This window comes from Typopeltis vanoorti, chromosome 16 (genome assembly GCF_054136105.1).
Source record: "Typopeltis vanoorti isolate ZY-2024b chromosome 16, IOZ_Tvanoo_1.0, whole genome shotgun sequence".
NCBI classification, from domain to species: Eukaryota; Metazoa; Arthropoda; class Arachnida; order Uropygi; family Thelyphonidae; genus Typopeltis; species Typopeltis vanoorti.
Window position 1 is genome coordinate 63,223,402 of NC_143564.1, and position 24,564 is coordinate 63,247,965.

At 35.4% G+C, this 24,564-nt stretch overlaps 1 protein-coding gene across 3 annotated transcripts in view; it reads right to left on the bottom strand.

Annotated features, from left to right (window-relative positions):
• Window positions 1-24,564, bottom strand: part of Gapvd1 (GTPase activating protein and VPS9 domains 1) — a 475,307-nt gene that overhangs the window by 299,728 nt on the left and 151,015 nt on the right. For all 3 annotated transcript variants that reach the window (XM_090406248.1, XM_090406249.1, XM_090406247.1), the window contains one exon: window positions 10,368-10,500. In XM_090406248.1, the coding sequence (XP_090262374.1) occupies window positions 10,368-10,500 (133 nt within the window). The remainder of the gene's footprint in view (window positions 1-10,367; window positions 10,501-24,564) is intronic.

Sequence of the window (24,564 nt, forward strand, 5' to 3'; positions counted from 1 at the left end):
TTCTATTTTGGACTGCTTAAATCATGTTGCATCTGCTATCACTGAAATAAACCACAAACTTTAAATGCCTGCCGGAAAGCAGCTTGGCCTGGATTGTTGTAAACAGTGCAACCATGCGAACATCTACATTATCAGCTGAAATCATTACTAATTACAAATATCAAGAATAGTGATCAGAGCTTGCTCCACCTTTGATATGAGTTACCTCAGCTTGCACTACCTAAAGGGTCAGTTGCTGCAGTATCCAGGTATTTGCTTACACTTGGAATCGCCGAACTTTATATAGTTTCTATATTTGCCATGAAACTCTTTGAGTTTGTTATTCGGCTAAGAAACAATATGGGATGTAATATCCCTTTAACTTAAATAAGCTGAAATCATTACTTTGGCACATGAAATTGGTGGAGAAGGTTTTGATACATTTAGCCAGAACGATGTAGAGGAATTGCTTGTGGATAATGCCTTAAGTGACAATGATATTATTGGATATCGATTAACTTTAGATATTGCCGAAGATCTAGAAAACGATAGTGAAGTGGTTAATGACACAAATTCTGAATGAGCCTTTAAATTCCAACGTGAGCTGAAGAACTGTAGGTCTGAATATCGCGAGCTGTATAAAAAATTAGTGAAATCATCATCGCTAAGTTTAATCACTCATTACATTGTCAGAAGACAAAAATCAGCACAGAACAAGGGTGAAGCTAATTCTGTTTGTGAAGAACCATAGCCTTTACCATACAGATCTGATGCGCTGACTATCTCTTCTGGTGATGAAAGTGATTTTGCACCAGTCTGCAAACGTTGCCGAATATTGTCTAATAGCGATGATAATTCTGATGACAAAATGTAAAAAAAAAAAAAAAAAAAAATTGCTACTTTCAATAAAATTAAATGAATAAAGCTGCTTTAAAACAAACTTAGGCATTCTTATTTTCCTGAATTTTTATAAACTTTTTTTTATGCGATTTTAGATTTATTTTAATTCATTGCTTCGGTTTTATGTGGTTTTAGAAAATTATGGAACGTATTTCTAATTTTTCAATGTAAGTTAGGCCTTATTTTTGTGAGATTTTTTATATGCAGTTTTCTGTGGAATGTATCTACCGCATAAAAAGAGACTCGACTGTATATAGTTCGAAAAAAGGGTATCGTCGCTTTAAGTTAATATCTAAATGGATCATATGCCCTTTATTTAAAAGCAGAATGCAAATACTATTTATTTTCATATATTTTTGTGTCAATGACTTGTTTGCAGTCATGTTGCAAATTGTAATGCTCATTTTGTTCTTAAAAGGATGAAAAATTATTTATGAAACTCTTTGCATCAGGATAAAATGTCAAATTTATCACTATTATTTATTGAAAATGATGTGGATGATGTGATATCACCCGTCTCTGGATATGTAGCATGGAAAAATTTGGCGAATCCCAAGTAATTGCACTCGATATCTCTAAAGCCTTTGACTGGGTCTGGCACAAAAGCTTACTAAGCAAACTTCCATCATTTGGACTACCTCAGGACTTCTGCAGATGGATTACCAGCTTCCTGTCTGGATGCACACTATGTGTAATGGTAGATGGCTCCCTATCTTCTCACTAGCCAACTATTGCTGGGGTCCCACAAGGTTCAGTTCTCTCACCGACCCTCTTCTTTCTATACATCAATGACCTACTTTAGTTGATCTCCAACCCAATACACAGTTTTGCAGACGACAGTACATTGCACTCCTCCCTTTCATTTGAAAAACCCTATCCTACACAACTCACTTCAACCCACAGAACATCAACCATAACTTCCCTTAACGCAGACTTCCAAAACATCCTCCGATGGGGCTCAGATAACCTCATCAACTTCAACGATAGTAAAACCCAGTTCTGTCTTATTTCCCACAAAAAAGAACCATTTTGAGTATTATTTTTGATAACACTCAAATCCCCAGACAAGATGAAATTTCTCTTCTCGGAATTACCATGACATCAGGCATCTCCTGGCATAAACACATCACAACCATTGCATCCTCAGCTTCCAAAAAACTAGGCTTTCTCTTTCACTCAAGACGTTACTTCACTTCAAAACAGCTGTTAACCTTATACAAATCGCAAATCTGCTCAGCTATCGAATACTGTACTTTCATTTGGAGTGGGGCTCCTAAAAGTTCCCTCAAAATGCTTGACTCAATACAGAGGAGAGCAATTAGACTGATAAATGATCCATCTCTTACTGACTAACTGACTTAGTCTCTGCAATTTGTATATTCTACAAATATTTTCATGGAAAATGCTCATCTGAAACAACATCAATAATTCCCCCACTCTGTACTAAACCCATTGGAACACATACAGCCACCTCCCAACATCCCTTCACAGTACACCCACATAACAAGTTTCTTTTCCTCCTCCTTCATCCCTGCTACTGCTGTACTGTGGAACAGTCTTCCCCCTGAGGTATAGGTTGACCAGCCAACCTCTCATATATGGGCCTAACATGGAAAAAAAAAAAAAAAAAAAGAAGAATTTAAATTATGATTATATGATTCATACATTTGCAAAAGAGAAGTCTAAGAAAAAAACATTTGTAGTGTCCTTACTTAGCTCTAGTTTAACATTTGTGTATGTATTATCTATATATTGATCGTCTTTATTTGTATTTATTCATTTTGTAGGGGTGGGAGCGCAATAGTGCTTCAGGAAAAGTGTAAGTACGGCCTTGGCAATGGTCTCATATCAGACAACAAAATTCATCTTCGCTTAAAGACAGTTACAAACATCCATGCCTAAGGCAAATTCACAGACACAACCTGTCAGTTGGAGAGCAGATATGTTCACCAATGGGCCTGGCTCCCACTGAAGAGACCTCAATAAAGGTCGAAACTGGTCTGGATAGTGACCCTTCCCATAATGCATAGTATTATACATGTCCGCAAGGAGATGTGCTTTGCATTATAGGATACTAAAGCAAGTAATGTGAAGTCTTAGTTTCCTTATACGAGTTGTCCTAGTGCTTACGCTTGGATAAAGGATTAAACCAAGTACATAATTTCTTGGTATCTTTAATTTATAATATAACCAAATGAGAAAACTTCCAACAAGCAAACAAATTATTCAAGTTGTTATTAAAGTTTAATGTGAGATTTAAATGTCACATTTAAGATAACCAGTAATTAACTACTAAGGGATAGGTTATAAATATCGTTGTTAGCTGCTATTATTATTATTATTATGACTGATAATCTCTGAATGAGAGTTTTATAATGTATAAATTGCATGAACATCAAAGGAAAATACTGAAAAATACATAAGACATTTTATGATACGTAATTAGCACACAAAAACAAACAATATTAGCATGTTGAACATGCTGGTTTAATATTATATTATTATTATAATGTGACACATCCACAGAGTCCAAGCTTTGAAACCTTCATGGACTTAGATATCTGAAGTAAAGTTAAAATAATAACATATAAATTTTGTCATTTCAGTTTTATTATACACATTTTCATAATTCTAGGGAATTAATTATAAAACAGCAGAATTCAAAAGTTCAAAAAACTTGATAGTTTTTTCAAAGCAGGATTACCTACACCAAGAGCCTCAGCATCGAACATTAATTTCACATTAACTGATCTAAAAGTGTGAAAATTGTGTTAAAAATTGTGTGTAAAACAATTTTTTTGTTATTACAGTGCTAATATTGATAAAGTTGCACTATAATGTTACAGATATTTTTATTTTAAAAAATTCGCAATATAACGGACTTTAGATTTAAAGGACACCCCTTATACCCTATTAGTCCATTAAATCGAAGGTTTACTGTAACTAATTGCAAACCATTAGTTCAATTCAAGTAAGCCAGCAAAGGTTGGTCAATTGGTAGAGCCTCTGCTACTAATGGCTCATCAAAAAGTTAAGCAACTTTGAGCCCGCTTAGTAGTTGGAAGTGTCAAAAAAGAATTTCAAATCCTCTGTACACTCTGGTGTCCTGCACCAGGGAGAAAATATCACTATCAACAATAGCATAGTCAATGAGACTTTTCTTCTTCCTTGCCTCTTCTCTCCATGTGAATTTGTGTACATTTTTATGCTGGAACATTGTGTTAGTGATAACCAGTCCATGTCCTGAGCAGAAATCCAACAGGCATTTGCCATTGTTATTATTAGCTTTGCTCTTTTCTCGAAATTTTCCCAAAATATTTTTGTACGTCTGACAATCATTTCCTACTCTGCTATTTAGTTCCCCAACAAGGACCAACTTTTCCTTTTTCATTGTGTTAGTTGCTTTTTCTAAAGCCTCAAAAAATTCCTCCACTTCTACCTTAGTGGAGCCTTCTGTGGGACCATAGGTACAAATAAGTCTCATTGTCCAGTTCCCCATTCTCATATTTGGCAACATTACTCTACTTGAGACTGACTGCCATTAAAGAAGATTAGCCTCGTATTTTGTTTTAAATACTACGGCTACTCCTTTTCCTTGATTGTCATTGCTTGAATATAACATTTTGTATTTATTGCTCAGAAAGATCTCACCAGTTTTTGCCTTTTATCTTTCAGTCACCCTATTATGTCGATCTGGTACTTATCTAATTCCTCAGCTAGCTCCATTTCTTTGCCATTCAGGCTTCTTATGTTGATAATACCGATCTGGAACTCTGGTGATGTTGAGTTGGGGAGGGTTTTAGGATTTGTTCCAGTAGCTGACTTTTTTGCTGTTTGCCCTGGTTCCCTGGTGAAAACAACAGGGACCTTGTTTAATCGAGAGAGAGACACTCCAGCCAGCATGAAATTCTGTCATGTTGTACCATCATTTTATGTTTTGATTTAAGCCAATAAGAATACAATTTGGTCGGCTAAATCCCAAATTGCCAGCCCATTCTCGTTTGTTCAGGTATCTACTAACAGGGTGCACCACAAGAAGGTGAGGACTGGACATTAAGTCAGAAGTCCTGTTCGGTTCTCTGCATTCCTCTAAAGGCTATGTGGAAGTCTCCTCTCAGTTATATAGCTTTGACCCTTAAGTACCCCAATAATAGCATATTTATTTTGTTATTCTGGGAAATTTCTATACCTGGATTAAGGTGTGCCACTGTATTAACATTTCATTAATGTAAATATTTAAAAGTGTTGGAGACAACGGGCATCCCTGTCTTACGCCTTGGTTTACAGAATGTTTTTCAGACATTTTTTCATTTATTTTTATTTCCTTATCTTTGTATTTATTCAATATTGCATGAAGTAAAATATTAGGTACATAATATATTAGGTACATTAGGTATGATGAAATTTTTTTTCCAGCAAATTTATACAATTCAGAGTTTATCCCATCTTCTCCTGCTGATTTGCCAATTTTTTTATTCTATTTAGGTTGTCCTTTAATTCTTTCATTGTTATTATATCATTTAAAATATTTTGTAAGTTTCTGGTGTAATTTTTTTTTATCACAGTATTATCCGTCCAAAGATCTGTAAAGTAATCCAAGAATTCTTTTACATCAATTTCACAATTTATATTTGCAGTTTCTTTTATCTGCATTCATGTGATTTAGTAATTTATATGCACTGGGTCTTATTTTGTATATGTCATTTTCTTGATATGACATATCTAGAAAATGACAATCAATTTCATCTTCTTGTTTTTTGCTACTTAACCATCTTTTAAAAGCCAGTTTTTTATTTTCAATTATTGTTTTTATTTCATTGTCCCATATATGTAATTTTTTTATTTTTATGATTTTTTTGTGTGTTCCTAAACTTTCATATGCTACTGATGCAATAACTTCTTTTATATTATTCCATTCTTTCTCAATTCTCTTGTATTTTTTTAAAAATAGTTATTAATCCTCTGTTGGTATAAATTTCTTATACTTGAATCATTTAGTAGTCTTACTTTGTAATTAGATTTTGTTTCTCTAGTTTGTTTATTTTTGTACCCAGTTTGGTGGAAACCTTAGTTTTGTCTGCACTAAATAGTGATCTGTGTAGATTTCTAGCCCTCTTCTGACTTTAACATCTAGGAAAAGGTTTGCTGCTTTTTTCATTTGCTATATGTATGCACCGAAAAATGTGAAGGATCTGTGGTCGGTCTGGCAAAATGAGAAGAACGAAAATGTCGACGTATGTGAGAAGTGTCGGGATAGGCTGGAGCGTTTAGGAATGGAAGCTGACATCGGGACCGTAGCGGAAGAACTTCGGCGGGAGTTTATGAAAATGAAAAATGACCTTCATCTTCTTCATGAGGAAGTGGAAGTGATCGGTAAGGAGATACTGGAAGTTAAAGTGGAGTTTAATGTGTTAAACAGAGAAATTAGGACTATAGAGATTACTTTAGCTGAAGTAACTAGAACAGGATTACATATGGGTGAGTCTTTGGTGAATGATTCAGTAATAAATAGTATGGGAGTGATTGGGAGTCAATATAATAAAACCACAAGTGGCCTATAAGAAATGAGATGTAGTGAGAGTGGGGGGGTAAGTAATAGAGAGTTGAGTAATGAAGCTGGGAGAGTCATGCTGAATAGTGTAGAGAATGAGTCCATGAGTGTGGACTTGAATGAAGTTAAGAGTGGTAAAATATATGGTGATTCTATGATTAAGGGTATGGAGAGTGGTATGCATGAGGAGTGCTTGGCTGATGGGACAATAGAAAGAGTGGCTTTAGCAATAAAGAGAGGGCATGAAGCAGACAAGATGATAGTTATGGTGGGTACGAATGACCTGAGAGGTAGTATAAATCGGGTAGGAAAAGATTTAATAACATTATTAGATACTGTGAAGAGGAAAAGTGTCAATGGGAGAATAGTGTGTGTGTGCTGCCTCGTTTTGACAATTACGAGTTAAGTAGACGAGCAATGATAATGAATGATATGATTGCAAGAATGTGCAGAAAAAGAGGTCTGGAGTTTGTTGATGTTTGGAGTGTGTTTGAAGGAAAAAGGCAGTTGTATGCTAGAGATGGACTGCATCTTAACATGGAAGGACATAAGCGATTGAAGAAGTTATTGTTTTCTGAACAGGTTGAAGTTATTGGGCAGGGAAACTAATATTGAAAAGGTTGAGTGTAAGAGAGAGAAACTTTAGCACTGATTGTGTATTTATTGATCCTTATAGGCTGAATAAATTGCAGAAGAGAGGGGATAAAAATCGGCATAGGACTACGGTAGTTAGTGACTTATATATCAGTTCTAAAGCCGGTACAAGATCTAGAGGGAATCTGCAATTTTTGTATACCAATGCTAGAAGCATTCGAAATAAGAGAGAAGAATTTTTGGCATTAGTCAGTGAAATCTCACCAAAAGTTGTAGGCATTAGTGAAACTTGGCTGTCAGCAGAAGATGTGGTCACTGGAATTGAATGTGATGGGTACAGTATTTTCAGGGAGGATAGAGAAGATAGAACAGGAGGAGGAGTACTGTTGATGATAGCTGATGTGTTGCAGCCAAAGAAAGTAGTATATCATGATGATAGACATGTGAATGAGAGTTCATTTGAGTTGGACAAAGGAACTGGCTACACAGTGGTACTTCTGGATTTTGCTAAGGCTTTTGACAGGATACCCCATAGAACACTGTTACGCAAATTGGAGCAGATGGGAATGGATATTAAATTGGTGATATGGATAGGAGAATGGCTCAGAGAGAGATACCATAAGGTGGTGTATGAAGGAGCCGAGTCCAGAATGAGGCAGGTGACCAGTGGTGTGCCTCAGGGCTCTGTGCTTGGGCCAATGTTGTTTAATTTGTATATAAATGATATAGGAAATGGCTTAAAGTGAGATATTCAGTTGTTTGCTGATGATGCAAAGTTGTGTAGTGCAATAAAAAATCAAGCTGATGTTGAAAGTTTGCAGGAGGATTTAAATAAGCTGGTAAAATGGGCAAAAGAAAATGGATGTCAGTTCAATGTGGAAAAGTGTAAAGTCATGCATTTTGGGATTAAAAGATTACCAGCTGTGTACTACATCAATGGAAAGGTACTCCAAGAGATTGATGAGGCTAGGGACTTAGGGGTATTGGTAGATAGGGAGATGAAGTTCAGAGGACACATTGCTAAGGTGTCCAAGATTGCACATAGGATTACTTGGTTGTTGAGGAACACACTGACATCCAGAGATAAAGAGGTTATTATTCCCCTTTATAAAGCATTGATACTTCCACATTTGGATTACTGTGCTCAGGTCTGGTCACCTGGATTCCTTGGAGATGAGGAGGCTGTGGAGAGGGTTCAGAGAAGAGTGACCAAGTTGGTGAGTGATATAAAAAATGCTCCCTACATTGATAGATTGAGAGCTTGTGGATTGCAGAGATTGGTTGATAGGCGAAGAAGAGGGGATATGATAGAAACATTCAAATTACTAAAAGGTTTTTATAGGATTGATGCAGGGGAAATGTTTCAGCTGTGTGAAAGTGATGGAAGAACAAGAGGTCATCTCTGGAAATTAAAGAAGAGTGTGGTTAACAAAGGTGTCAGAACAAGGTTGTTTGCCTGGAGGGTGGTGAATGAGTGGAATTCATTGCCTGACTTAGTTGTGAGCTCTTCGTCTGTAAATGAATTCAAGAAGAGATATGACAGATATTGTTTTGCTAGATTGGGTCTCCCGCGATGAGTCTACTGACTCCATGGAGATACTCGTAATAATAATAATAAAATAATAATAATAATAATAATAATAATAATATAGAGTAATCTATTATTGATTTTTATCCTCTTACACACCCATGTATATATATGTATATTTTTATGTATATAAACTGTATTCATTATTTTTAAATTATTATATATTATATAATCAATGAGTCGCTTTCCATTTTTGTTTATTGGTTCTCCAAATTTTTGTATATTATTGTTAATTTTCTTCATTCTTTCTGGCATTAAGATCTCTGGCTATAATTATATGGCCTGTTTTATTTAATTTTTCATATATTTCTTGTAACTCTGTAAAAGTAATCATTTTCTTCTTCTTTTCCTTCTTCAGGGGCATACACTCCAACAATGTTAAATTTTCTTTATTTAATTTTAATTGTACTTCTAATATTCTTTCGTTCCAGTATGTATAATGAGTTATTTTTGCTTTAATTGATTTATGGATCTAAATCATTACACCAGCTTTTGCATGTATTTGTTTGTCCACTCCACTATATATATTGTAATTAGCTGTTTCTTTTTTGTTTCTGTAAGAATTGCCGTTTCTATATTTTCGTCATTTAACATTTTATCTAATTCTTCTTCTTTATGTGCTATGCTTCTAATGTTCCATGTAACATATTTCACCATGTTTTTCTTTTTCAAAAGTTTCTTAATCTTTTCCAGTTTGTGGTCTTCACCCATGTTTTCTGTCTGGTTTGAATTTCATTGAGACTTGAAAGTAACATGTGTTTCCATATGTAAAGTGACTAGCATGACAATAGGTATCCTAGTGGTGGGGCTGCCACCTTAAGACAACTAGGCTTGCTTTTTTTTTAGTAGACAGTGAAAACTACAGCATGAGAAGAAAGAATCATCCCCCCCCCCCTTGCCCTCGAATTGCTCTAGTAAGAAGAAAGAGTAGAAGACCAGTCTACAGATATGATATACCAAGTGTATATTGTAGGAGTAAGATTGTAAGGGAAGGGTCACTACCGTCACTATCCAGACCGGTTTCTACCTTTATTGAGGTCTCATCAGTGAGAGCCAGACCCAGAGGTGCATCACATAATGCATAGCATTATACAAATTCGTAAGGATGTGTGTTTTGCATTATGGGATACTAAGGCAAGTGAAGTGAAGTCGTGAGCTTCTATTTACAAGTTGCCCCAGTCCTGAAAATAGTTCGGGCATAAACTTGTTTGCTTACAGTTGGATAAAGGATTAAACCAAGCATATAATTTCTTTGTATCTTTAATTTATAGTATAACCAGGTGGGAAAACTTCCAACAACTATCTCATAACTTCTGGTCATATAATAGCACAGTAGGGCACAATTTAAGGAAATGAATATTCTGGATTAACCCAAAGCTGGATAGTCAAAGACTTATTCTAGAAACTTGAAAAAGATAAATATAAAAATAAAAAATATAAATATAATATTAAAAATATGAACAAACACTTCATTTACAGAAGAGAAAGAAAAGTGTAGATCAAAAAATGACTGGAGAATTTTTGTGAGGAATATTTTCATATATCTGTCCAAATGGCTATATTATGGACTATGGTGAAAACATGATGTTCCAGCTCTGGATTTGACCTGATGCTTTGTAATGTTTCACAATTCCTTTACTACAAGATATATCACTTTCCCACAGACCCACAGTCTTAAATAAAATAACTAAATATTCATCTGATTCTTTGAACCATGCTGATTTTAGGAGAAATTGTAGGACAAAATCCACTTACCTCACATTTGCAGAGACCATGTCAGAAAGATTATCATTTTCATTTTCATCATTTTCATTCTCTAAATCCAAAGAAGAAGCTACAGAATGGTTTGATGCTGCTTCTGATATTGCTTCTAAGTTATCACTAGTTCCTACATTTTCAAGTTAAAAAATACAAATAAAGACATGTACACATATAAACATACACACATATACACACAGTACAAAGTCCTCAATCTGTAAATTAAAAATCTGCAATTTTAAAAAAAAAAATTGCTAAAAATGAAAACACTGTGAAGACCATTCATTTATTTATGTGTGCAGTCTACCCTTATAAGAACAATGTCATGTTATGGAAGCTGCATAAAGAAATGAGTGAAAAAAATTATGTGAACAATATGGCATCTGTATCTCAATAGTTTATGAACTTAAAAATAAAAATGATAAAAAATAATAATAAACAACATAAAAAACCAAGAAAATAAACGTTCTTTATGTGTAAAGAGGCAAAAATCTCTATGAATGAAAGAGTAGTCATGCAAATCTGGAATGTGTCACTATCAGGACTAATGCTTATGGCTCACACAAATATTTCTGTGAGGATGTGAAGATGGACAAGAATGTGTGAATATGCTACTCTACAGGTCTCCAAAGTTTGAGAAATTAAACTAAATTTTATTATTATGGATATGTTAAAAAAAAAAAATTCTATTGATTATAAATCAGCAGAAAAATATATGTTATGTGTGTGTGTGTATGCATTGTATATAAGCAAAATATAATTGCCATGAAACTTAAACATCACTTCTGGCATTCATCCGGTAAATGCACATACCAGTACTTTCTCTTCAAAGAAAACAGTACAGTGCATAAATGTTTTATTACTCAAAAAAGATTACAATAAAAATTACAAAAAAGATTACAGACAGTACCATCCTCCTTGAAACTGTATTCACTGTAAAAAGTAGGTTTGCATTCTATCCTTAGTCTTCTGTTCAGCTGTAAATTTAGCTGGGTGTACTTATGATAAGGAGAGTTCCTCATGAAAACACTACAAAATCTTGTTTGCCTGGTGTGAAAATTAATAATATTAATAATGCTGTCAGAATGCAGAAAGTAAAGGTGCAAGAATTGACTGTTTGGGCCAGAACTAATGACCTGAGAATGAGAAGTATTATATGAGGGAGGATGCGAAACAGTTTTGGAAGAAGCAAAAAAGGAGTGAAGTCTGTGAGTCTGCTGTCATGCTATGATAGAAACAAACTGAGAAGGAGGGTGATGATAGCTAATGTATCAATATGCAGGTTGTGCAGAAAGAATGATGTAGAGTTTGTAGACCTATGGCCTTAGTTTGATGGATGGAAAGATTTGTACAATGCCGATGGACAGCACTTCAATGGATTCAGAGTTAGATGCTTAGAGAGAGCTTTGTTCACTGAGAGTGTGGAAGCACAAGATCAGAAAATCTAAAGCAATTAGGGAGGATGCAGGTAGTGTGTGTGAGAGAGAGTGAGTGAGTGAGTGAATGAAGGTACTTAGTAAGTGAATGAGTGTGTAAATGAACAAAAAATGCATCATTCATTTCTTAGTTTTCTTCTAATTTCCGCCCAGTCTTTGTATATCAAAGACACAAAAATTGCATACATTTTTCTCCTGCTGTGTTCTCTTCTCTCCTTTTTCTTAACAGCTGAACACTCAGCAATGTCCAGTAACATTCTTTTCACTTCTGCACATGCTTGGAAATACAGTACAGCAACTTCCACTCCAGTTCACTATTGTGCACTACCATTATTATTTTAAGTAATGTGCTTGAAAATGACGATAAAGTTCTTTACATAGTGCAGGAAAGTTAATTTAATTATAATTGCATTATTAAACAAACAAACAGAATTTTTAACAGTATTTCATTTTCCGATCTTTTATACATTGAGGTAAGTTCATTTAATCACTTCCAATAACACAATGGTGACTTTTGCCTCACTCCTAATTGACAACATTTGAATGTTTTTAAAAACATTTGTCTAGATACAAATATAATCTTCAATTTAAACTAATATAAAGGAATTTATTTCATACGTAAGCAAGACTTCAAGAGCCAAAACTAAAAACATCTCCAAATGTACATCTTGACTGTGAGATAGAAAGAAACAAATGTTTATCTAACAACTTTATAAATACTGCATTATTAACATTTTAACTTTCATTTATCTGCTTATAATTTGTGGGATATCTGAAATTTAATACAGGTATCCTACATTTTAACACTGCTAAATTTCCAAACTTGTTACAGTTATTCAATTTTGTGAGGTACGGCTGACTTGTACTAGATTTATTTTTCAGCATGAACCTCCATAGCTCAGTAAAGACCCGAGTTCGAATCCTGTCTATGATGTGAAGCTCCTGTAACATGCATTTTTTTATCAAATGGTGAGTTGGCTGGCTCATACAGAGATGGAGGTTATTTCCTTCCAGAAACTCGGGTTTTTAATTCCTCAAAACAGGCAAGCTGTTCAATGCAATATACAGACAAAGAATTGGGAATAAGGATTATCCAACCTATTCTGTCAGATTTGGTTTTGAATACCTGCACGGTGAAGTGTAGGTCTACACGTAAGCATAAATCAGAAAAAAAAGATTGACTTGTAGTCAATTTATTTAGGAGTATATCATCTACATAAAGTAAAGAGCTGAGATTAAAATCTCCAATTCTGATATCAGGTTTAATACTCCTTCCCTTCGTAAAGTGATCACAGAAATGATGAATAATGGTGGAGATAGTGTGCACCTGATTTTACATCAAACCTTCTGTGTGTCTCCTACAATTTTAACCACTGACCTACAACTTAAATGTGGACGATGTATTGCTCAATATAATATGCCATATACACCATATAATTATAGTATTCTTAACAGATTTCCACTTTTCACTTTGGGATATCATATTCCTTTTCTACAAAACTTAAATATAGATTACATAAGCAAAGTGGATATTAGATTCAGCATTATTTCAAAGTCAAATGTAGCAGTTTCTGCATTCGACTGGTCAAACTTATGAAAGTTTCATAAGTTTGACCAGCGAGAGAGAACTTGGGGGAAATACATTTCTCAGCATTCACGAGTTGCCTTAATGTGGACTACTTAAAAGACATAGGTACCACCCAAGAGTCTATATATTTGCCTTTTATTAGTCCATTTTGATATGGTTTCACATGGAAATTAATTGATTTCCATGCTTCGTTATAACTTATTTTTAACAGTATTAATAACACCAAACAAACTATTTTATAAAAAAAAGATGTTTATTAACTAGATTACATTTCGCTGGATTTCAAACCAGCATCTTCAGGGCACAAAGCAGCATGTTATAGTTGACATGCGACAACGAGTAAGTGAAACAATTCAAATTGTAACAGACAAAAGATCTAAAGTCCTAATTTGACACTTTCTAATGTTAAAAAAAAAAATGTAAAAGAAGAAGTATTACAGCTATGTAGAAGTTGATCTTAAGATAACAGTTTCCCAACTTCTTGGCAGATTAAAGCAGTCATACATGTTCAGTTAGGAGAATTCTTCATAGCCATGGCTGACTCTAAAACTAGCCTTTTTTTTTTTTTTTTTTTTGACATATAACAATTTCTAAACAGCACAATGGATTTCTTACATCCTTGGTCTGCTGACTACTCCCGTTTCCCTGATCTCAACTTTGATTTCCATTCCTACAAGTTACATCTTCACCTTTATGCATTCCATCATTTGTGCTACTGCAACCACATCTTCAACCTCATATCCATCTTCCTCCTACCATACATTGTTAGTTTGTGCTATCCTGCTTCACAGGTAGACACTGATCATTTCTACATTAACTTCTTGACTCTGTGCCTTCTCAGAAAACAACAGACTTTCTAAATGCCCAACACCAATCCCATTCGAATGTAATCCATCAGCTTTATACCATTCCGATTTCCATTCAAATTCACTCCACAGATTTACAAATTGAACCCCCATTGTCTCAAACAACTCAGCCATCTTATTCACTGTTATCATAGCAATGAATTGAGATATCGTGTTATCTCACACGACAAGTCATTCTATAACTTATCATGCTCAGTTTGACAAGGGTGTTAAGTCAGGAAGTTAATCTAAAGTATATATATGAAAAAACAGTTATAATATATAATTAAAAGAAACACATGTATTAACCACAGTGAAAATTATTTAACTGTAAATATTTCATCCTAAATATCTAAGGACATGTGTGTCCTAAGATACTTAGTACGTTAATAATATGTGCTAATAATACATTTCCTAATAGGTGTGTTTCTTTTAATTATGATCTCACCACAGGTTTCGTTATTTAAAAACGTTATAATATATAATATATTATAACTTTTGTATGGTTTTGATATTACTTGTAAAACAATTGTGCTCAACACAAAAGAAAAAGAATCGTTCTTTGTTAAGTAATGAATCAGCAGGAAGGTTGTTGCCTGGATTAGTGAAGAACAAAGGATGTATGGTAGTAAAAAAATGTGAAAGTAAAGACAAAGAAAGGAAAAGGGTATTTAAGTGACCTGGTGAGTAGGAAAAAGAGGGTTCCCTGGTGTTCCCAGGGCTCAGATGTTCCCAAGTTCAGGAGTTGCCAGGCTCTCAGTGACTGTCGGCACCTGTGGCCAGGAACCAAAAGAGGGGCCTCACCGATGTAGTCCAGATCTCCTCAAGAGTTATCCTGATAGAAAGGCTTCCAGTTATCAACTATTTTGGCGATGTGTCCCCTAAATTTTAGATCCTTATCCACTATCACCCCCAGATCTCTTATTTCCTTTACCTCCAACAATATATTCTCACCAAGCATAAATTCTGCATCCCAACTTCGTTTTCCAAATTTTAAATCCTTACATTTTGCAACATTGAACTCACATCCCCATTTCTGTGCCCAATCACACAATTTATTCAAGTCTTCTTGCATGGCCACAACCTCTTCACTACTCTTTATGGTTCATCCCAACTTTGCATCATCTGCAAACAACTGAATATCTCCATCCAAATCTTCGCCAATATCATTAATATACAAGTTAAATAGTAATGGCCCTAAAACAGACCCCTGAGGCACTCCACGAGTGACGTTCCTTTTCCTGGATATCCACCCCCATACACAATTTGTTGATACCTATCAGACAGCCAGTCCCCAATCCAATGCACTAATCTAATATCCAACCCCATCTGCTCTAGTTTGACTGTCAACTTATCATGAGGTACTCTATCAAAAGCCTTTGCGAAATCCAAGTATATTACTGTGTATCCTTCTCCTCTGTCCAAGGAAGCAGTCACTTTATTGTAATAAGTAAGTAGATTACTAAAACATGACCTCCCTTTAGCAAATCCATGCTGTCCATCAAAGATTATACCATTGTTGTCAACCCAACTCTGGATTCTAGTTCTCACCAACAACTTAACAACAACACCTGACACACAGATAGGCCTATAGTTTGATGCTTGAGTTCGATCACCTCCTTTATGAAGTGGCACAATCTTGCCCTCCTTCCACTCTTTAGGAACTTGACCAAGTGCAAGACTCGTATTAAAAAAATATGTCAAGGCAGGTGTCAACTCTCTGGCACATTCCTTCAGAATCCGCGGTGATATATTATCAAGTCCCACAGCTTTATTTACATCTAGTTTACTCAACTCCCCAAACACCTCTTGCTCACTTACAGTCAGTCTCTCCTCCCCATCATCAACTGCTCTCAATCTCTCCATGAAGTCACATTCACAAGATTGAAAGATCTTTATGAACTGCTCATTAAGTATCTCCACCACACATTCTGCAACAGCTGTCTTTATACCATTCCCTCCAATCAATGTCATCATTCCATAATCATTCTTTCTTTTGCTGGCTACATATCGAAAGAACTCCATATGATTCTTTTTGGCTTCATTAGCTAACTGCTGTTCATACCGCTCTTTAGCTACTCTCACCAACCAAGTCACCCTCCTCTTTAGCTACTCTCACCAACCAAGCCTGGTCTTTGTGGACCTCATGAAATTGGTTACTTCCACTTCTCTTATGCTGCCTCCACAATGCCCTTTTTCTCTGTATCGCATGCTTAATCTCTTTATTCATCCATCTCACACCTACCTTATTTAACCTTCTCACCCTTGGATTACATTTAGACATTGTATCTACTAAACAGTTTTTGAAAATCCCCCAAGCTGCATTGATCTCTTTTCCAGCTAACTCCTCATTCCATGCTACACCTGCAAGCTGTCTCCTGAGCTCTTCATAATCACCCCCCCCCCTTGTAGTTCCACATATACTCTTTTTTTCATAGGGGTCCTTGCACTGCTGGCAACCACCCAGGTAATCACCTCATGGTCATTTTCACCAATTGGTGGATGATTTGACACCTCATTTATAATTACATCCTCTGATGAGATGACCAAATCCAAGACCCTTAATCCTCGTGTACCCTCTGTTACATACTGTCTGAGGTAGTTATCACTCAATATCTCAAGAAACTCATTTTCTTTACTTCCAGTTGCTATCTCTTCGTTCCAGTCTATATTGCCATAATTAAAATCACCCATAATGATCACCCTTTTCTTATTTCCTTGGCTTATTTGACTATACATTTCACTATCACCACCATCCACATTACCATGTCTATAACAACATCCCACCAAGTATTTGATTCCATTCACCTCTATCTCACACCATACTGCCACAAAACCACTAACACTATTTCAGTCTTGCATCTCTACTTTATATGGACATAACTCTTTCTCTATCATCAATAGCACTTCCCCTCCCTTTTTACCCCTTCTATCCTCACGAAACATATCATACCCTTCCATCTCTATTCCTGTCAGGATGTCGTCCTCATCTAACCATGTCTCACTTATTCCGACAATCTTTGGGTGAACAGACGCAATTAGTGCAACCATTTCATCCGCCTTGTTTCTTATACTTCTAGCATTGGTATACAAACACGACAGCTCATTTCTGGATCTATAGCTAGTTCCACTGATACCACTCACTCGATGTGATCTCTCTATGCTGGACTGGGGCCATTTCCCTTTCTGCTTCTTCATTTTAGAACCCTTTTCAATTTCATCTGTTTCCTCTTGATCCCTGGTCATCCCATTTCTTTCCTGCCTACACATGCTCTCACCTCCTCTTGGAGCATCCACCTTTCTCATGCTGTGTACCCCTGTCCAACCTGAGCCTCCCCGTTTCCCTGCTCCTCTTGCACACCCATTCTCTCATTTTCTATACTCGTACCACTCATTTCCCCATTCATTTCCACTTCTTCAATCTCTCCTGTCTTACTCACCTGCTCTTCCACATCACTCCCCTCTCGATTCATTCTCTCTATTCACTTCTCTACCTTCCAGCAGCAGTCTCTCCAAGCGAATCACACCATAACCACTCAAATGCAGTCCATTGCTCCCATACAGCTCACTTCGTCCCTCAAACTCATTCCACACATTAACAAACTGTACTCCCATCTCCTCACACATTTCAGCCAGCATATCATTCATAATCCTTGCTCTCCACCTCATTTCACCACAGTCATACCTAGGCAACACACTGACTACCCTTCCTGTCACACTATTCTCTTTTATCTTTCCAAGCAGCCTCCTGACATTCATTCTGACATGCTCTTTGTTCTCTCTCAAATCATTTGTACCAATTAATACAATTAACTCTTTTGCTTGCTCTTGCCTCATATCCAATGCCTCAATCACTCTACTGATTTTACTGCCTGGAAAACATACCTTGTGCATTTTATCCTCTAGCACACCTTTAATAATGTAGTCGCCATACAACGCCACTCGCTCATCTTTCGTTAACTCTTTCATGCCATCATGATTTATTTTAATAGTTTTGACCTGAATTTCTTAATTTCATTCTGCATCCATTTCATTTCTTGCCTCATCCAATCCAATTTACTCCGAATCTTGCGACACATTCTCTCTATCATTAAATCTTTCTAACTCTCGACCCCCTCTTCTCACTTTCCCTCTCATTCATCCTTCTTTGTTTCCGTACTTTCGGTCCAACATACATCCAACTTTCACTATCATTCTTCTCACTTTAACTCTCATTTATCTTTCTTTGTTTCCGTACTTTCGGACTAACATGCGTCCAACTTTCGCTATCATTCTTCTCACTTTTACTCTCATTCATCTTTCTTTGTTTCAGTACTTTCAGTCCAACATGAGTCCAACTTTTGCCATCATTCATTCTTTTTTCGCTATCATTTATTCTTTCGATTTTTTTCACTTGCGATTTCTGCGTCACGCCATTTCTACTTTCATTAGTTCTCTCAATTTCGTTTCTTTCTGCTACTCTCACCTCACTTTCGTCCCTTTTAACATCCGTTACGGTTTTCAAATCGCTCTTTTTCTTTTTTCCTGATTTTGAATGTGGTGCAAAGGCCATGTTTTAGGAGTACTTTGGCTATTCCTGTTCACTATGTCAGAGGTACATCAGAAAAGACAGCACCTTTGACATAGTGAACAGGAATAGTGATGTTTTGTTCTTGTGTGCTAGACGAGGGAGAAGGAATGGGGCTATGTAGTATTTGATCTCTTTTGTAGAAATTGGCCATTGCCCAGGTGCAGATATTTAAGTTCTGTATCATTAGAACAAATCGCTCTGGCTCTGTATGTAAATGTTTTTAGAATACCATACTGTTGGGCTGGATGATGATGTGATTGTTTATATAGATATCTTCTTGTGTGTGTGTTGCCTTTCTGTAAATCGAAAAAGACAGTGAACTATCTGAAAGGCAAGGACTAATGTGTCAAGAAAAGGCAAGCAGTTATTACATTCTTTTCCTACTGTGAAGTGAATTATTGGGTGTTGGTTGTTTAAATAGGTGACAAAAGCATTCAAGGTGTCTTGTCCACCAGGTCAAATGGCAAATACATCATTAACAAAGCATAACCACACTATAGGCTTGCATGTAGCTGTGGTAAGTATTTTGTTTTCAAAGTATTCCACTTTCACTTGCTCACTGCTGAATGTAAATTATAGCATGTTGTTTTGTGCTCTAAAAATGCTGGTTTGAAATCCAGCAAAATATATGCCAGTTAATAAACATTTTTTTTAATATAAAAATAGTTTTTGGTATTGTGTTAATACCATCAAAAATAAGTTATGAATACTGCTCAACACCTAAGCTCATCTATTAGATCTATGCTTATTGAAGTATCTGTCTGGCTGGCCAAGTGGTTGGTGTACCCACACTCCAACCAATAGGCTGTGAGTTCGAATCCAACTGGGGACATAGATGTTTGTGATGGTCTTTAGGTAGGAGATGAATTTCTTCCCCCAGTATGAGATCACTTCCATTTCTGACTGGAGGCCTGAAGTGGCTTGAAAGTGTTCCATGCTTGGTCTCTAGAGCAGGGTTTGTAGACAATGTAAACAGATAAATTAAAAATACAAAAAAATATCCTTAGACCACCCAGAGTACAAAATGCACAATAGGTTTGAAAATAACTTTTTGTGGGTGGGAGCAACATAAAAAAAATCTAACAAAATTTCAATTTTACAATTATAAATGACTACATGATCTATAAATGCAACAAGAATTGCTAAAACCAACACACCATCCAAAAAGAAAAAAAAAAAAAAACGTGTACAAAATAACTTTGCTCACCAGCAGAGTTATGTCTGATGGGTAAGCAGTCTCGGGAGAAGCTAAACAAATGGAAAACCTTAATAACATCGAGAAAAATGAAATATATGTCAGGACACCAATGTAGAGAATTTGCTACTGATTTGCAAGACATTATCCTTTTACTGATTTCCTATCAAAAAAATTAAAAATAGAAAGAAACAATACTACTACCTAGGGTGAAATAATTCATTTCCTTGTCTTCCAATATCTTCAACAGCAGCATTCAAAATCAATACGCAGGCAAATAAACATCTAATTTAAAGTTTATAATGGTTTCATCAACTAATAGTACTATAAACCCCTTTCAATAATCAATATTTCAAAATTCACTTGATATAAATTATAAAGAAAAGACTCAAGCCTATTTTAAAAAAAAAAAGAAAGAAAGAAACATTTAATGTAAACAAAATAAATACATTGCTACAAAGGTTGGCTAAATGAAGATCAAAGGAGTGATATTATCTTAGTGAATGAAATGACCACACTCTAACCAACAGAGTACGAGTCTGAATCCCACTTGGGACACTGAGGTTTGTAAAAGTCCTTCGATGATGGGTGAACTACACTGCCAGGTGCAAGACTACAAAATCCTGCTTAACAGAGGCCTGAAATAACTAAAAACTTCCATGTTTGATCTCAAGCAGTGGATTCCCAAATTACTTTACCCAGAGCTAATCCACAGTACTATAGGCACAGTCTATTTTTTGTGGGTAGGATTCACATATTTCTTTTTTTTTTATATATTAAACCCATATGACAGGTGGAAAGACCTATAAGCATATCAGCACCATGTGTGGAGTGCAAGTGAGGACTGAGAAAGACGTTTATTGACGTTTTCCTTGAAGAACTGCAGGTTGCAGTTCTTTGGGAATAACTTCATTATGAAGGCTGTTCCAGAGGACAAAAGTAGATAAGATAAAAGAGAAACAGGTTCTTGTACTGAAAAGAAAAGAAATGCTAAGCAGCTGCTAAGCATCTCTTGTATTAATAGACACAACAGGAACTGGAGGAATGATGGTTGCCGGAGCAGTGACCATTGAAGTACCTATAGTATAGACACAGTATTGAAACAGTGCATCTGTGGAGGGATCATCAAAACCAAACTGCTCTCTTCAGGACAGTCAAGGATTTTTAGTGAGGTTTTAAGTGCATGAGACCAAATGCGAGAGCAGTATTCTAGGGATGGGTGACTTTAGGATTTGAATACAATTAGTAGCTGGGTGGATGTAAAATACTTGAGTGCCTAATTTTTTGAATGCCAAAGAAGCCAAAGATGTGTTTATAGTAGAAGAAGCTGGAGATAAATGTTAGTCTAAGCAAAGTGATCTTATCCTGTCAGGCGATCTGTGTATTAATGAGGGTAAAGGATAGGTGAGCTGAGATCCCTTTAGTGAGAGAAAATGCAAGATTCCTTGGAGGCATTGAAGGTGACCAGATAATTCTCATCTGATTAAAGGATGGTATGTAGATAGGATTAGTGGTGACTCAGAGAATGTCGTTTATGTACAGGAGAAAGAGAATAGGGCTCTGTTCTGTCACCTTGTTAATTTTCTAGGGAGTGCTTTATATATATATATTTATATATTTCACCCTAGAGTTTTACATAAATTCCCCTTAAACTTTTTACAGGTTCTTTTCTGAGGCCTATGCATTTGGTGTTTCACTGCCAAATACATGAAAACTAAGTTTTCTTTTTTATATATTTTACTAACAAAGTATACATACATGCAAACACACACACACGCACAAATACAATATATAAAATAAGTTTGTACTAAAACAGTAGTGACCCTTTTATTCTCTCTCTTTCATACACACATACCATATCTTAAAAGATTGGGTCCTCTTGCATTAAATACACTGCAAAGGCAGAAGTCAACATATCTCAGTCAGAGACTCAATTTATCTTAGAGACATTCACAAGAAATGTGACAAATATTTCTCTAAAAAATCAGAACATAAGATTCTCAGCAATGCTTAAGTTCACTAAGGGAAACAGCAGCAACACATTTTCTTACACAATCACATGGGCAAAATGACAACTCATACCAATGTACTATATGCCTTCTCTAACATATTCAGTTACTACTTAGAACAAGTACCAAAAATAGCAAGTGTTCTTCATAAAACTCAGCTATCCAGTACAGAAATAGAAAATGTTATATTTGAAATGTTCCAGCATTTTTCCTTCACAACTGTAAGTTTGACACAAACAAAAAATAGCTTTTCATTCAACCTTCACAAACAGTGAAGATATACAAAGTTCTCAATAAAAACCTGAACATATAAGAAATCCATAAAATACAGCCACAAAATTCTTTATTTCTTAAAGGGAATTATTTCCAACTCTTTCTTATATTTTTCTATACGTTCCTATTTTTTAATATTTCTTCTCTACATATAGAAAAATCTCTGTCTATATATAATGAATATAATGAAACTTTGGTGGGAAGTTTATCTGAAGTAATTTTATTTTTCTTTAACATGCATATGCAGGATAATCAAAATTGAAGTATCCCTGTTTAAGGCCTTAAGGAAGACTGCCCAGTGATCCAAATGCTGCGAAACTTTGCAGGAATACATTGTGCATCGTGTAGAAGTGATATCTGAAAGGGAATGTAGTTCCAAAATTTGTCCCAGGGGTGCTGTATGACGTAGTGAATGTAGATATAATTTTCCATGTGTGTAAGAAGGAGAAAAGCAACACAAGCATAAATAACACATTTTTATTCACTTCCATTATGAATTCCTGGGCTGTACTGTTCAATGTGCTGCCTTTCCCAGTATGCCACAAACTGCATCCTTTCCACAGTGTATTAAACAGCAGAACACAACTGGTTGGGACCGATGCTGTGCACATACTGCATTATGCCATCTTTCAGTGTTGGCAAGTTATCAGGATGATCCCAATAAACCCTGTCTTTGAGAAATCCCCAGAAAATGACTGAATCAATGCACAGGTACTGCTGTATCTGTGGCATAACAAAATTGTTTATCATATCATAATACCTCTTGGAGAGAACATGGAGATAGTGGATCTCATCGACATTTGTTCAGGAGACAAAATTCACAGAGTACAGAAACAGCATTGCAATTATTTAGATAGTACAGCTTCACGAGCAAAGCACATTTTCAAGGAAAGGTTAGTGCAATCATCGTGAACAGTATTAACAACCAGAATGAAGGGGAAAAATTCTGTGTTCATCTTTTTAAACCCTCCTGGCACCTGCCAAGAGTTGCGTGATATGCAAATTCCATGCATTTGGTGTTTACAATGCCCCTGGTGATGAATTTTGGAACTACCTTTTTTTTTTCCCTCATATATTGCTTCCACATGATGCACAATGTATTCCTGCAAAGTTTCAGGAATTTGGATCACTGGATGGCACTTCACAAGGCCTTAAACAGGGATACTTTAATTTTGATCTCCCTGTATACAGAGGTTGACAAATTATGCAAATTCCTATTTGCCTAAGACCCCTCCTATTTTTTTTTTTTAATGATATGTCCAACAGGAGTTTCATAAAGTGATTAGAGAAGCTGTATCACTGTTTAGAGAACATTTCCTTTGTGTGAGAGCCATTACAAGAGGGATTAGTCAATAAATAATAACATTGATATTTACAAAATATGATTTCTTACACTGACTTTTTAATTGCTAGAGTGGCCTTTTATATTACACATCTTTCTCTGTGTTGTCTTAAAATTAAAAAAAGATTTTGTATAGAAAGTTATTTTCTATTAAATAAAAAGTATTCTGTTTTGTTCATTCTGCAGCTACTCAACAGTTAGAAAAATTTACTTACCACAGGCAAGTGGGCAAGTGTATTTGTGAAGTCCTACAAATGCATATGTATATATATATATATTTTTTTTTTGGGGGGGGGGGAATGTTACAGCTGATTTTTTTTTTGAAACTGAATGATTGCCAGTATGTTTTTTTTTTCTTTTTGTTGTTTTTTCTTTGCAACAGTATTAAGGAAAAATTATCTTCAAAACCTGACATTGAAATTAAAACAAAATGATACCTGCTGAATGAATTCAAGACAAATTATATAATCCTGAAAAATTTATGGTACTGTACAGATATGTAGAGACACACCTTATGTGAGTCTTATGTTAAAATGGAAAGTTGAAACTTAGTTATTATGAATAATTTGAATAAAAGTGCAGCATTTTACAATAAATTGCCCCATATGGCTGAACTATATTAAATGAATTAAAAGAATAGAAATATTAGCTATTATAAAGATTGTGATTAATCTATTTGAAGTCTGCTAAATTCATGGAGTAAGCACAATAATTATTCCAAACAAATGTCTCTGAAGACAGAGACATGCATAACCATTAATTTTTGTCAGTTTCATCCACAAAAGGTTGTACCTCTACAGCATGTCTACTTGGTTAAGGATTTATATAATCTGGAATTCCTGTTCTAGAAATCAAACTTTCCAGGTTTGATCTCTAGAGATTCATACATATCTCTACCTTCTATCTTTTTTAATCTCGAGAGAGGTTTAGTAAATT